At 42.1% G+C, this 16676-nt stretch overlaps 1 protein-coding gene across 2 annotated transcripts in view; it reads right to left on the bottom strand.

Annotated features, from left to right (window-relative positions):
• The window catches only part of eva1aa (eva-1 homolog A, regulator of programmed cell death a), a 32978-nt gene that overhangs the window by 12667 nt on the left and 3635 nt on the right, over window positions 1-16676 (bottom strand). Inside the window, exon 2 of one of the 2 annotated variants that reach the window (XM_020588497.1) lies at window positions 13548-13691. The exons of the other annotated variant lie outside the window; for it this stretch is intronic. Coding sequence (XP_020444153.1) covers window positions 13548-13691 — 144 coding nt within the window. The remainder of the gene's footprint in view (window positions 1-13547; window positions 13692-16676) is intronic. 2 annotated transcript variants of the gene reach the window in all.

The raw sequence follows: 16676 nt of genomic DNA on the forward strand, positions 1-16676 counted from the left end.
ACTCTTTCCACATGAAGAGCAAAAGCTGATGATATAACTGTAGTTGTGGACACTTGAGTGCATCATGTGGACCCAGAGCTTTAGCAGACATTCCCTGGGTACAGCTGGTAGTCTGTTGCTGTCTGGTGGTCTATATTTCCTGTCATATCCTGTCTGTTCTGTCTTCTTCTTCTCCTTCTGCTCTGTCAACCTAGTCATGCTCTTAAAACAGCATGAGCCACAACAAAGGCAGATGTACAGTTTGTCCTTAGGGTTAAGAGTAGAGAAAGAAAGAGCATAAGAGAAACTGACAGAGAGAGGAGTGACACGACGCAGAGACTGCCAGAGACAAGTTTACAGTCTTTAAAATAAACACCTGTCGTGGCTACAGTGCCCGAGGGGACATCAGAGACCCTGCAGTCTGTAACTCAATGGCTGCGATTAGATAATTAAACTTAACTAACAGAGATATGGAATGAAGACTTTGTGTCTTTATAAAATATACTGTGTGTGCAAAGGTGAAGACAGTGCACCAGGGTATTAGTGCCCACCTCCCAATGAAATAGTATAGTAGCCCCTCTTGAGCACACAATATACTGTACGCCTACTTTGCACCTATTAACGCTCTCACACTAGGTACCCTCTTGACTACATATATCCTTGCACATAAACCAATTGGTGTAGCCTACTTCACACTCAGTCAACATAATATTAAGATCAAAATTAGTTACTGCAGTTGGTTTTAACTTCATATATTGTAGGTTTTCACAGGGGTTTGTGCAGCATGTGTATCAAAGGTTGGTTGTGCCCTGTTCGCCTTAATGGGGAAAGAGGTTGTAAACTAAATAGCTGCCTGTATTATTTAAATTTTTCCTATATGTTTTGTAGTTACATATATAAAGCAGGACAAATAGGCTAGGACAGACAGATAGTTGACAAATCTGACAAAAGATGGAGTTTACCCACCCGCCCGTATCATTTCAACTTTAAAAACACTAACAAATAACTCTCTGCCCAGCAGAATCAGCCCCTTGCTGCAGCTGAGAGGACCCGTCTTCCCAATCTCCGGCCCAAATTGCAGTTATTTTCATTCCATCTGTGCTGTAAATCTTTCCGGTATCAAACCGCTGTAGAAACCCTTCGACAGCCAGCCAGTGTGGCTTATAGAGTTAGAAAATGCAATCTGATCTGTAATGGTGTTGTCGTTTTCACACTGCGCAGGGGTTAGTACAGATTTGACATAAGGCAGACATACAGGCATGCACTGACACACGTGTCAACACTTGACACTTTAACTCACACACACACATTACACAGAACACCTTTCTAGCACATATATATTCAACCCCTTGACATAAAAGACAGGAAGTAAAAGAGGAAGGACAGAAAGAGAAGCAGAAAATGCAGGCTTTTCCTTGAGGGTGATGCTTTTATGATGATAGACCATGTGGATACAACTGACACTTGTTTTCTTGCTGAGAGATTAGATTGTCTGTGTCCAACCATTCCAGATTCCAGATTCCAGGAAGCTATTGATTCCAAACTGAAAGCATGTTGATTGGGAAGCTTTAGAAGTGCTGGTAGGTAGATTTTATTACAGCTGGACAGAGCTACACTACTAGTTTCCCCTTTCCAGTCTCTACACTAAGTTATGCCAACCACCCCCTACAGTAGCTCCTGGAAGCAGTATTGATCTTCTCATTTAATACCATCTACCTCTGGGTCTGTGGCTGAAATTTAGCGTTTTAAAATTATAGTTACATTTATTCATCTATTTACACATCCTAGATAGTAGCTTTTCAATGCTAATGGTGCTGCAGTGCTCATTATCCTTAGCTAGAAGAGCTAAGCTAATTCCTGGTTTGGGTATAAGACTATGAGCAGACCTATGGAGGCCTGGATCCACTTCAGCCTCACTAAACAAACACAACTTGGAGGTCCGGCTTTGCTTTAGCTGGTGGACGTCATTATGCATGTCAATTAAAAACAAACACACTGGCAAAGAGAGTCATCCAGCTTTTTAGTGTGGGCCTAGGGGCGGAAAATTCCCATGAGAGAGGGTCAGACAGGGATAGGAGAGGGAAGAAGTGAGGGAAATGGAATACAGTGGCATGGAATACTTTTGGATGACTGAAAAGACGATAGCCACTTTTTGTCACTACTTTTTAGTATTTCATAGAGTCCAAGCTGCCAGCTGAGAAGAAGAAAGTGGGGATCACCCAGATTCATCCAGCCAGTTCTTTTACCGTTTCTAGTGGAGGAAAGCCAGGATTCAAAGACCGCCCACCCAAGCCTAGACAAAACCTAAAACCCGTTTGACTGACAAAACAGCCACTATTGACAAGTGCACGCTTCAGGATTTCAAATGTATATTTCATCCTCTTCACTGAGTGCACAGAATAGTGTGAAATTGTGAATAGTGTGAATTGTGGTGTATCTGCATGACTCAGGGAGGCTGAGACAGAAACACTGCATTACACATCAGCCACTGTGCACGCTCAATATGAATCAATGGCACACAGGTCACCAGTTCCCACACACTTTGGGTGAAGCATGTCAACTAAATCACAATGGGGCGCTGGTGTCACGTTGCAGACAGGAAACAGATGGCCTGCTGGGGGAAAAAAAGGCAGGCCAAAGAAGTCCAGAGAGAATGCTTTCCTCCCTCGTTGTCTCCCTCCATCCCGCCTTCCAACATCCCTTTATCCTCAGTTGGAACAAAAAAAAGGAAGAGCAAGGCTGTGGTGGTGTTCGGAGGTTGGATCAGTGTGTTCTGGCTCGAGATGAGAGTGATGGAGTTCTCCGGGAGATTTTTAAATAACAGCTCAGCATGGTTCAACTATACTGGGCTAGGCTGAGACTTGGAGCCTGCAGGATATTTAGGGCAGACTGTAGAGGCCATCCCACTGGATGAGGATATATTTTAAGCTTTCAGAAGAATAGTACTATAGCTATAGCCAGCATCTGATTAGATTAGCATAACAAAGACTTCAAGCAGGGGGGAAAAAGCAGGTGTAAACACAACAACAATAAGATAAGATTTTACAGGGGTTAGACCCAAAACTACCAAAATGAAGGTCCAGGTTGTAATAAACGTGAATTATTCTTTAATTCACACTTCTTTTTTTATGCTTCAACAAACATCCAATAGAGAAACGTGTTACTACTAACTCATTATAAAACAGTGATACCTGGAGGCCATGTTGAAAGGATGACCTGTGAAGTTTACTTCCTCTGTAGCAACCTCCTGACCTTTGCCTGGTACACAGAACTGACCCATGAGCTGCTGATAACAGATAACCTCTAACCCTGAAAACAGCTATCAGAGATCAATATTGTCTTGAGTGAGGATGCCCTCTGCAGAGGACACACTGATAAATGGACTGACCCTGTTTGAGGTTGTGATCCATCACAACTTCAGTTCTGTGTCCTGTTTTTTGTCCAAATTGTCTCATATCTTTATTGCGTTGGCAAAAAAAGTGATGCGAACATACATACAGTAGTTGGTATGCACCTCAACACTGGCCCATTTCTGTTTTCCTTGTGGTGCACAGCTCTGGATTAATTAGCTGGACTACGGGGAAGGTCCTTCTAAGGCCAACACATCAGAGAAAACACACACACACACACACACTTGCTCTCTCAGAGGTGCACCATCCTTCACCCTAATTTTCCTGGGTGAGCAACGTCTGTGAAAGGGCAACTTAAAAGTGAGAAACCCTGGACACACACAGCAATTGCTTGGTATCACTGCAAAGTTATTCTTTCCAGTGCAACATCAAACAAGATTAACAAATATACTGTGTATTAAAGATCCTCTCCAGACATGTTATAAAAATGATCTGCACTGTCTTTTTTGTCTTATTATGTTAATTAAAATGCAAATATTTTTCATTTCAAAAGTTTAACTGCATGATGTCCTTCTTCTCTGAAAGTTAATTTTTTCCCCCTCTTCCACCTTGATGACCTTTTAAATCTACCAGGATCCAGAGGACTTGTGCTCACAGTCTCACTGGGAGATAAATGACTGCTGCTGAAATCCCTCTATCCGGGAGCAGTCCAGGCAATAACACAGACATCAGAGGAGGGATAAAACACTTGCTTCTCCAGGAGAATATTTGTCTGTTAACAGTCCCATCAATTTAAAAGAATTGGCCCAAGAGGAAAGGAAAATTCTTTAGATAAACTAGAAAGAAAAGGGCTATGCCTCTTGGAAGCAGAACTCTGGTCTGTAAAGTTACCTTGTTCATCGAGAATTGTGGTGTATAATCACTGAGCCCGGGGGGACCTGGCAGCTATGACAGGGAAGTAAAGTTAGTGTAATGATATAGGGTTTGAATCATGGCTGATGAGGGGGACATTGGAGATGTACAGTAGAAGAAAGGGGGGAGATGAGGCCAAAGCCATGTAGACCATGGTAAGAGGATGTATATGTATTACCGAGATGGTAGTGGTGGGGGCTATAGGGTGGGCTAAAGGGGATAGGAAACCACAGCACCCCCTGCAAGCAACAGCTGCATGTTGCTACTGAAGAATGCCTGAAGATTTTTGGTGGGGAGGTCCACATCTGCTTTGGCTATCAGGAGACACCCTCACTCTTCCCATACACTCCAAATTGACTTTTATTTTAGATTACTTTTTGGAGAAAGACTCATTCTGGAAGAAAGTAAAGAAGGAAGGATGGAATGACTATATAAAGAAGGAAAAAAGAGAAGAAACTGATAAAAATCAAATCAAGGGAGATATGAAGTTATATGAAGATAAAAGGATCTGGCTTTTTCTCTTTTCACATCTGAGCAGTCAGCCTTACCTGATGGCTGGACACACATTATCAAAGCACAGTCAAACAAAGTCACATCTTTGTGTGGGACAGAAAGGAGAGAAAGACAGAGATGCCTGTTCTTTTTGTCCATTAACCACTTCTTACTGTCATCTCAGTCTCCGGAGGACATCAAGACTGCTAATCTGTCTCTTAGCCTTTTTTTTTTTTTTATGAGAGCTGATGTGCATTGGGGTGTTGTGCATGCACTGCTGGGAGTTTAGTGTGTCAAGCTCAAGTCAGGCTTCTGTGAAAAAGCACAGGTTGAATTGCAGGAAAGGTTACTGGAATAGCATAAGTGGATTAAATGCTAAATATGTAGAGTTCAGCATCTGATGAAACTAGGAAAACATCTGCATTTTGAAAAATCATGTAATTGTCTTTTTCCAAACAAAAAGGTAACATTCTAGGATTTCAGCTTCTTAAACATTGGGATTCTCTGTTTTAGATCAAAGTAAACTGAGAATCGTTTAGGATTTGAGCGCGAGTCTGACAGAACAAGAGATGTGAAGATGTCGCTCTGGGAAACAATGCAATGGGCCATTTTCACTATTATTTGACATTTCATAGACCTAATGTTTAAGTAATTATTTTCTCAATCACATTAAATGATAACAAAAATACCTGCGAGCTGTGGACCTAAAAATGATCTTACTGAGTGAGCACTGAGTCAGCACCATTATTTGGAGTGTGTGTTGGTTTTACTATATTATACACCCTGTGGTTAATTACAGTGGAGTCAAAATCCTGACAACAGGGCAGTACTGATCAGTACTACATGTAGCAGCAGCTTCACTCAACTACAAATAATGACTGAGGTGTTGTTGGGTATCGGTTTAGTTGTGTGTGTACAGTATGTGCACACTGTTGTCTGTATCTAAGTGATCTCATGCAGCTGCTTCTAAGTGAACCTTTTCTGTCTATCCACATGTGAAACCTACAGCTCCCTGTCAGTCTAACCCAGTCAGTGTCACTTTCTGAACACTTGTTTCCTAATGCTTCACAGGAATCCTAATTACCATCAATGTATCCACTCATACGTATCCTCAGCAGTGAGGGCTAAAACAGCGATGAGATTCCTGAGGGGCAACTTCACAAGAGGAAAAAACTAAAAACAGAGTCTAATATAACAGATTAAATATGCAGACAAACCAAATAAATATAGCCATCCAAAGGTTAAAGCTTTTAAAATGAGAAACAAGTAGGATGGCCCCGTTTCTATTCTAACATAAAAGTTTGGCATCTTCAGTAAAAGAGACCAAAGTAACCAGAGTATAGCACAGAAAAGCATGTTCAAACAGAAAACAGTGACACTTACACACACATTGCTGAATGGAAAATCCTCCCTGTTCCAGGCATTAACTTTCTCTCTGCGCGTGTGTTTGTGTGTGGCTGACTGTCTTGTCAAACACTCCCCCTCCTCCTCCTCTTCCTCCTCCCGTCTGTCCCGCCAGGAGAGCTGGAACCAGCTTTGCCATAAAAACAAGCGCTCACATGAAAAGTCCACCGTGGGTCCCAGTGGAATGAGGGAGCACGGCCCAAAAAAGGAAAAGAAAGATGGAGGAAGGGAGGGGGGAAAAAAAAAGATAGCCCCTTTAAGAAGGTATGCTCCTCTATGGTGACTCCCCCTTTTTAAGCCAAAAGGAGTATGAAGAGAGTTTCCTTCTTTTCTTCTTAATCAGAGAGAACTAGTGGAGGCTTTTCTCCTCTTCTGTTTAGTTTTCCCTTCTTCTCTACTTTCAAGGAAAGAGAAAGTCAAACCCAGCTTTACACAACTGGAATGTGACAGCAGGAGAGAATGAGAGAAAGGGCGAGCAAGTAGTGGTGAAAGAAGGAGCGAGAGAGTGTGTGTGTATGAGAGAGAGAGAGAGAGAGAGAGAGAGAGAGAAGCAGGACATGTAGTGTCCACCTACACAGCAGTAGGCTGTGTGAGTGAGCAGTCGAAGAGAAGTGGAGAGGGGAGGGCAGAAGGAAGTTGCTATGAGTGTACACATGAGTGTGTGTGAAAGAGAAGTGGAGAGGGGAGGGCAGACGGAAGCGGCTATGAGTGTACACATGAGTGTGTGTGTGAGTGAGTAAGCAAGAGAGAAACAGAGGGTCAGAATGCTCCAGGAAATGAATGAATGTCACTTTCAGCTTTTCCCATTAGGGGTCACCACAGCGAATAGTCACACTGACTATTCGCTCAGACATTTGGCACGTCTTTTACGCCGGATGCCCTTCCTGACGCAACCTTGACTCGAGCCTGGGCCACAGCGGCGAGAGCACTGTGCCCTAACCGCTAGTCTATCAGGGATCTAGCATGCTACAGGAAATGCTCTGAGAATTTCATTCAACCCAGATTGGAAATCTGGAAATGTGGTATTTAAGAGCTGGAACAATTTGCTCTGAGCTACATGAACACTAAGTGAACACGCATGATACAGTTGGGCAGTACAACTCTGAGACAGTAGAAATTTGTCAAAGATTTCTTCCCTGGCCACTGTTGTTGTTCATTACTTATTATTATAATTAAAGCTGATTAAAAACAAATTGTTTGGGACATGCACTGACATTTTCTAGGAGCCTCTGGGACCTACAGTTACTCAGAACACCCTTACAGTATATGATTTGATTAGCAGAGACATATACTGAGCAAATCTATAACTCCAGCTTAAGATGCTCTGGGAATTTCTCTCCTTGACTCCCACCCCCCAGGCTCACACATACACACACACACCCACACACTCATTCTCCCCTCTCTACACCACAAGAGGAAAACTGAAACCAGCCACAGACACGGAAGGCATTAATCTACCCCACCACCACCAAAAATTCAACACACTTGACATAAAATCAAAAACAACAGCAGACACACACACAAACACAGAAAAAAAAAAGCAGTGGGTAGTTTTCTGCTGTGAGCGTGTGCAGCGCGACATGAAAACAGCAGTGTACACCGTTTACAAGTTTATGAAGCCACCAAAGTTGGCGGTGAGTTCTCATCCAGAGATCTGCAAATTTTACAGTTTCACAAACACATAGTTGCTCATTTTGAAAAAGAGGCTAAGCAAAAACTACAGCAGGGGAGCGGGGGGTATGTGTGTAGTGTGCAGCGTTTCTAAAGCACACGAACAGCCCAAAGCCAATCGCAGAACATTCCTCCACTCTGGAAAATGGATGTAAGTGGCTTTGAGTAGTAGCAGCAGAGCTACAGACCTCAAAACAATCATCATAGAAACTATTTCTTCCATTCTCACAGACACCAGTAGTACTGAGACCTATGGCCTCAATAAACATGCCATAAAAGAGGCCAGGTAGAACTCAGTGGTCTGTATTGAGTCAGCAGGACAGACAGGTGACAGGACAGTGGACAATGATTATCCACAGGGTCATGAGACCGTCTACACAGTGACGATAAAGCCAGGTGGAACAAGCATGCAATGCTCAAAACTACATACAATATCTATAAATGTAACTGTTTAATAAATACACACCCAACACAGAATAAAATCAATTTCTATACACAATTAAGTTTGTTCAATTTCTCAATCTACTTGTCGAACTTTTACTCAGGTTAAATTAGCAATACAAATATAAAAATACTCCTGCACTGACAACATCAAAAGTAAGACAAAAGTTAAGCAAGAAATGCTTGCAAAGTGCACATAAAGCATCAAAACTAAAAGTACTCAAAATATAGAAAATGGTCCTTTGGAGATTTACAGCACTGGATTATTATCTAGTTGTCAGTGCAGTCAGAAATGGTGGACAGAACGGAGACAGAAGGCAAACATGAAAGAGAGATGAGATGAAAGGCAGAGGTTTACAGGTTGGTGACAGGTTGGTAGTAGAAGCATGAAAAAAGAGAAGTGTGAAGAAGATGGAGCAAAGAAAAAGACAGCAGAAACCTTTAAAGTGCACCGACCATCTGTATGAGCGAAAAGCAAAAAAAATAAAAAATGAAAAGTGTGAGGAAACAGCCAGAGGTAGAGTGTGAGTCAACCTGTTTTCATTTGCTTCATGAGCATGTGTTACTACATGTTGCCTGTCTGTACTAAACAGCCAGCAGACACTCAATGATGTAAGTCGATCATCAGCTGCTAGCAAAGCTAAAGACCCCTACAACATCTGGCATCAGAAAATCACTGTGGCAACAGAGCGCTCTCACCAAAAACTCTCTTCACGGGCCTTCTTAGACATCACATTCTCATCACACTCTCATAAAATCCACAATAGGAGGGGTTGGTCATACACTGCATAATAATGAAATGAGACCCAGATGTTCTGAGGGTTAGGTTAGACCACTGTGTCCTATTTCCTTGGTACAATTGGATTAGGATTAACAGGGCTTGTCTAGCGCCTACCAGTCCCACTGCCAAAAATTAAAGACCTGTGGGTTAGGTCAAACACCCCTACTGAAAGAAAGCCGACCAGTGTGAGCTGTCATATGCTGCATCACTCTTTCAAACAACATTGAATCCCAGGTGTGGGTCAGATAAGTGCTTAATAAAGTTTAAGCTTACTGGAGTGTGTTTGCTTCACTGGACCACATACAGCACATGTCAGTGTTTTTGGTTGTATGTCTTCCACTCCTGCAGCTATGAGATATAATGGGGATGATGAATGAGGGGGCCCAGCAGTAGCCACTGGCTGCCCGGCTCCCCAGGCCAAAATAAACATCTTCCCCACAGTCTCCAGGAGGAGTGTGTGGCTTGCAGCGGTCACATGTATTATTATACAGTATGTTTGTGTGTCCGTGTCCACGTGTATGCCTGCATAAACAAATGAAACCATTTAAACCCTCAAGCTTCTGAATTATATCTTTATCTTCCTCTATTTTCCCCGGTTGCATCTAAATTAGCCCCCCCCCAAAATCCCATGAGCCAGTTGTAGGCAGCTATAATCTCCACGACTCAGACTGTGCCTATTAAAAGCAGCCAGTATCACAAGCCAGTGAAGACACCTTTATAAGTCCCTGTAGTTTTGTTTCCACAGTGAATCCTTCATCAAAATGAACCAAACCCAAGGCTTCTATCTCCACGTCATGCTCAGCTTTCACTCTCATGTAGCAAAAGTTTAGTGTTAATTAATTTGTGTTAAGGTGTTTGTGAATTTTCTGACTTTCAACAATGACACGAATTCAAGAACTAGTTTTCAACATTTTTGAAATATATTCGTGTAATGTGTGATGTTGTGGTGTCTGTATTTGTCTAATTACTCGTATTCCAAATAAACAATACAAGCCAAAAAATGCACAGTAAAGTGCAACATACCCTAAATATGTTATAATTGTGGATTTTCTTCTTCAGTTCTTCCAGACTGACATGTTACACACAATTCTACATGTGGCAGGGCCAAGAGTATTTAGCATTTATTTTAAATTTCAAGGTTTTCAATGATCAGATTCTGATTCTGATTCCAAATGCGGCAAACTGAATTTTGGGGACATGTGCATAAAACGATACAAAAGAAATCAAGAATCAGATATTATTTTGTACAGTGTGTCAGCTGCTTATTCTAAGGTTCTTTAAGTGACCAAAAAAAAAGGAAATTTGAGTTTCTACCTTTTTCCATTACATCTAGGCAAAATCTATCTGCTGATAAAGATTGTGATTGAAAACTCCAGATTTGGACCATGAGGTGAGACTGTTTTGAAGAAGCTTTCCATTTTAAACTAGTAATGGTTGAGCCAGTAAGGGGAAAATCTGTTTAACTGCATAGTTTCATAACTTCATCTGGTCCAAAAAGAGTAGTGGCAGTCCTATATCTGAAAAAAACATACAGAATAATAACAGATGTATTATACTTTCATGTGGATTTTTTTTTAGGGGATCCTATTTCCATTTTGAGGTTTCAGCCCCCCAGGGTTGGAAATGCCTCAAGTCTGGTCCACTGAGCCCCCCTGCTCCAACCCCAGATCCCGCCAACTAAGTACCACAATTAATCCATTTCCTCCTCAGCAATTAGATCCGTTCATACAGAATTTCCACGTCCATAACATAACGCAATATCTCCCCGGCTGAGTTTGCTCTGTGTGGTTCAAAAAAAGGCTGTGTGGCTTGTTCAAGATGATCTATTGCACTACAGTGGACACTCTTCAGGGGTAATCTGAAGTTTAGGAGAGAGGCCTCCTCATCTTCATATAAATTTTGAAGCTTTAATACCTCTCAGGGGAGGACAAAAGCTGCTCTGGGTGAGGAGGCCTTAGCCTGAGACTGACACAGGAAGGAGGAGGGGAAGAAAATAAAAAGATTCTTCTGGATATGATTTGATCAGCATGGACATATATAAATCATATTTTGTTAAATGTAGTTTTAAGTTATCACTGTCCGTCATGGTACAAAGACACACACACACAAATGCAAGATGTCCATAGGCTGTCTCTCTACATTCACATGACAGAGGAAGGATGTTGGCAAAACGATGGTATGGGGAGGCAGGACAGGCCTTGGAAATCTGGTTGAGCAAGCTGCATAAACAACTTTTACACCAACACATGTCCAAAAAGCCGGCACTTTCTCCTGCACTTTTTAATCAAATATACAGATGGATGCATGTTCAAAAGAGGCAGTTTTTTCTCCTTCCGTCTTCAGAAGGCACAGGTCAAACCCTGACAAAGTAACCAACACAAAATTACAAGAAAGAAACTTCAAAGGGGCCATATAGGAACCCAGCTTTTTGAAGAAAGCGCCCCGAGCAGGCTCATTCATCAATCTTTAACAGTTGCACTGAGGGTTAGGCTATGAATAATTTGCAGGACAGAATTCATTGCTACAAATGTATTTTATACCTTAATCTTCTTAACATTTTAAAAAGTCAAATATTCAGAGCTGCAGTTAATCTACAATCTCAAAGTATTTTTTAAACACATAAACAAGCCATGGGGACTTCCTCCTTGGAAGAGTGGACGTTAATGAAGCCTGACAGTGGCTGGGGGGGGGGGGGGGGGAGGGTGATGTGCAGTGTGTGTGTGTGTGTGTGTGTGTGTGTGTGTGTGTGTGTGTGTGTGTGATCTGTTGGGAGACTGATGGCAGGTTCCAGGCCATTTGCTGCTGTGTTACCACTAAAGAGTAGGTCCACCCCTAGGGCTGCATGAGGAGGAGGCTGGGACTCAGAGGGTCGATGGCTTTACAGATCACAGGCACACTGAGGCTGATAGTGAGTCCATACTATGAATCAAACATACACTCATGTCTGTGCCTGTGTGCGTACACCCCAATGCTAAATTCCATAAATTCTCATACACACAAATACCTGTTTGCTTCATTATTCTATGCTTGGCAGGTTGTACAGGTCCTAAAATAGGAGCAGGTAAACAAATCAGTAATATAAGTCCATAAAATTCTGCCATTCATGACTCTTTATTTGTTTACTCATTTACTATCTATCATAAGGTACTGATAAGTTTCAAACCAATCGCTTTGTGAAAGTAGATGCCACTTTTTTCAGCTGTAGCAAAACGCAGTTCAGACCACCATGCACAGATGTGCACAAAAATGCTAACAACCATGTGCAGACAGACATCCTCCATTCCCTCCTCTGACACAAATGTCGGTCCCACACACACTCAACCACCAGTGAAAGAGGATCCCCTAAAATTACCGCTTTACTGGAGCAACCAGTGACTTCATGTCTATAGCAGCTAGACTGATACGCTCACGTTTGACTCTCATCGCAGCGCAACAAACCCACCTCCTAACCTCCCCAGCTCTATCTGTTGAACATTTACATTGTCCCACATCCTCTCTCTGCTGTGTCTGACACCCTGCCTCTTCCTCACAAACACACTCACCGAAGCGACTCAGCACCACAGCCATTACTAGAGCACGATGTGTTATCGGTGACAGATAAGGGAGGTCAGCAGCGATTCGAGACTCCATAAACATGGCTGAACACTCTGTGTATGCTTGCCTACAAGGGCCAGGTATTTCTGAGATAAAGGATGAATGGATTCTTTGAGAAATATCTGACAATCACAGCATTTGGAGACAGAGGGCGGTGAATCTTCAACAAAACCAGACAATAAACAAGCCAGAAATTCTGATCTGAACTTCAGGATGCAGACTTATACCCAGGGAAAAGAAGCATTTAAAAGAGCTGCTGGGAAATGCAGTTCAGACTACATTTAATTTCAAGATCAAGATCAAAGGTTTCAAGATTTTTATTGTCAATTCATGTGGTCAAGCATCAATCTCATAAAATCCTGTCTTCAAAATCAGAACTCAAAAATGACACTAAAATGCAATGCGTAACAGTCTTCCAAGTCAGGCTGTGGATCTCAAATGCCAGTGGTGTTGGTGGGTTTTAGAGGCTCCAGGCCACGGTGCTAATTGATCAGTTCCTGGTGCTAGAGGCGAATGGATAGCATGTGTGTGTCTATGTATGTCCTAGGTTGTGGTTAATGAATTACAGCCTTGACAGTACAGGATTAGCCCAGGGGTGGGAAACAGAAGACCATCAATCTCCCTCCATCCGCACAAGCAAAGTCACAAACAGAAGAGAGGATGCCAGATAAAAACAAACCAACATATTGTGGTTGTGAAAATGAGTTGAGCTTTGAACATTTTACATGATGGTCCTACCACCACCTAACAAAAAAATGACTAATAGTTTAACCCCCCAGTAGACGTAATTCTTCTCCGAGTATACCAGAGATAGCTATGGCTAGTAACTTACACATCTAAACCAAGACAGAAGAGAAGCAGATCAAATATCGCCCCCTGGTGGCATGAGAATGAACCCACAGTAAGGGTATGTTGGGACTCACCACAGGTGTAGATGACACTGAGGTACTTCCTGGTTCCCGAGTAACACGGATCTCCAAAGTCTCTGGTGGAGGCTTGAACCAGACAGCTCTTCTTGCCCTGACAGCGCGCAGTCAGAACCTGCAGAGCCACAGACGACTGGCAGTCTGACAGGGGGGCAGAGAGTAGCAAACCTCTGAATTAGTATGATACAGCCAAAATGATGCAAAATAATGGCTTCCTTGACTGTATACTTGACTAATTTAAAAATGAAGGCTGCTGTCACTGCGTTTGTTCCTTTACTGGTATAAGCAAGGCAGATCAGCTGAACATGCAAAAATGTGTCAGTGTAAGAATCACAGGCAAACACACAATGCAACAAATATGGAAAATACAAACAAACAAACAAAAATTCACTTTGGTTTAAATTGATGTCCATCAGTTTTTCCAGTCAGGATTTTCTTTCAAAGATGTATTAATAAGACAAAGTAATGCCCTGCATGTTACAGGGTGTATAGTACTGCTGTCCTCATCCATGGAAAACCTCTCAAGGGATTGTCAGAAATGGTCTAAAGAGTAAACAGCATCTTATTCAAGATGCACTGAATATTCATATAGTAGGAGTCTGCTGGTGAATACGTATGTGAGAGCTTGATAGACAAGCAGCACCTCAGGTACAAAAAAAAGACTACACGAGTCTCTTTCAGCCACAATAAAGATGGACATACACACATACTGTATTCTAAAGAAATCAAAGGAACATCTCTCTCACACACAGTTCCCATGGTGGAGCCATGTCCACTTCAAACCCACAGAGAAACCTTCTGTGGCCTCTAAATGTCCAATGAGATACCTGATCCAACATATGTGAGACCAGACAGAGTAATGGATTGGGCTCTCATAAATCATCGTTAACCACCCGCCAGCTCCTCCAGAGCCTCTCCTCTATAGCCTTTATCCTCTCGAGCATGGACAGACAGATGAGGCTCTTCTTCCTTTTTCTGATCACACTCCTTTCCTCTCTGTTACACCACACAAGATAATATTCTGCCATGTGGCATCTGCACTTTAGAATACATGTTTAAGCAATCGTCATTTTAATACAGAGCTGCAACTAATGTTTATTTTTACCAACATTTAAACAGTTGATTATGCTCCTGATTAATTCAATGCTCAAAAAACAATATTAGACTATAACTACAAAACAGCCCCAACTAGAGCCCAATAAGATGCTTTCAAACTGCTTGTTTTGGTCAATCTGTAGGTCCAAACCTAAATATATTCACTTCATATATATCAATATTCAGACAAAGGTGTTGTTGCTGATGCTGGTATGTGCTGCTATGCTAACCCGCCTGCCGAAAAGCACAGAATTTTCAGTCACAATTGTGCGGCTGCATGATTATAGCCAACATAATTTGTTGGCTAGAAAATCATGAATTACTGTCTTTGTTAAAGTATTAATGTAATATTTAATATAATGATTTCAGGATTGAGTGTTCCGAACATAAAGCCCCAGTGCAATCAGTATTCCACCTCATGAACTTCGATGACACGCCAGACAGAGGTGTGACTAATAACGACTGAAAGTTGGAAGAACTTCTCGCTGCGTCTTGAGGGAATGTGAATGAGCCAGGGTTCCACATAAATGCTTCCCAGGCCCCCATGGTCTACCTAACCCCTAGAAACAACACAAGGAGCCTTTGAAAGTGGACACTGGGCTGTCTGTCCTGGTGGGCCCAGAGAGAGACAGAGAGATCACAAAAAAAAGGTAGGAAGAACATGCTCACACATCAACATGACCCACAACAAATTATGGTACAGGTCAAAGGGTAAATGTCCCAGTCAGGAAGTAAAAGCGGGCAATCTAGTGGTCATGCACAGTATCAACACTGAGAATTCGTTGAATGGTCTGTAACTGGCCAGTTCTGTCTTATAATCATGACAATACACACTTTATTTCATCTTTATTTTCATCTGTAAGAAATTCAGGCTAATAAGACATGTAAATCTATTGCCTATTCACTGCAGTAGGAATCTTAATAATATGAACCTAAATCAGGATCTGGACGCAGTTTGAAGGGGCAACTGGACACTCCCCAACTGGTGCCGACAAACTGGAATTCCTGACCAGGATGTAGAGAGGTGGAAGCCTGTGGGAACCAGTAAGTGTAACAGGATAGCTAGTGAGACACCTCAAAGGTTAGACAGTTCCCACTGTTGCTTATGTGAATTTACTGATAACGAGTTCACAGCCTGCTTCATCTGTAATTCATAACCAGTCTCCAGTTATTTCAAAAACAGCTCTTGAAATCAATTGACAGACAAATGCTACAAAAGATCTTATATATTTCCATTTAATCTGACAATAAAATTGTACAAATTTCCAACAGCTTTTTTCATGTTTTTTTGACCACTAGTCCCAAATCCAGAAGATATTCACTTTAATGTGACACAGTACATTTTTACTTGAAAAATGACTGAATGTATCAATTATCAAAAGCTGCAGATTCATTTTCTGTTGATCAACTAACTGATTAACTAGCTATTCATTTGCTGACACCATGATTCCTTTTGAAAGGTCAGGATCTTATAAACAAATGCTTTTTTGATTTTTGTGCAGATTAATATGTGCCCCCCTGTGTCTATGTGACATGCTGCAGCACAATCACCTTTTGGCCTCCCCAATTGTTCTTTAATTTTCTCTGCTTTCCTCTTTTTCCTCCCAGATGGCTCATTTGAGTCAGTGTGCCATGCTGAAAACATGCCTCTCTGACAAGGCCGTCCTCCTGACAGACAGGCCCCCATTAGCTACAGCTCCGATTCCCTGGCAGGGTGATTAGTTGAGCAGGGGGCCCACAGAGAAACGGGTGGGGCTGGCGAGTTCAGAGACGAGAGGACAGAGACGCACACATTTATTCCTTGTCTAGCTTTCTATGCTTATATGTGTGCACACACACAGTCACACACAATTAGTATTTATATGTAGTTTAAAAGAGCATTCATGAGGATCTGACCTCCTCTGGCTCTCATTAGCAGCTTTAACACAGACAAGCATAAAACAGTCCTCTCTCTCACGTACGTACACACACACACACACACACACACACACACACACACACACACACGGGAACCCGCATGAATACCCTCAC

This window comes from Monopterus albus, unplaced genomic scaffold, assembly GCF_001952655.1.
Source record: "Monopterus albus unplaced genomic scaffold, M_albus_1.0 scaffold9.1, whole genome shotgun sequence".
NCBI lineage: Eukaryota > Metazoa > Chordata > Actinopteri > Synbranchiformes > Synbranchidae > Monopterus > Monopterus albus.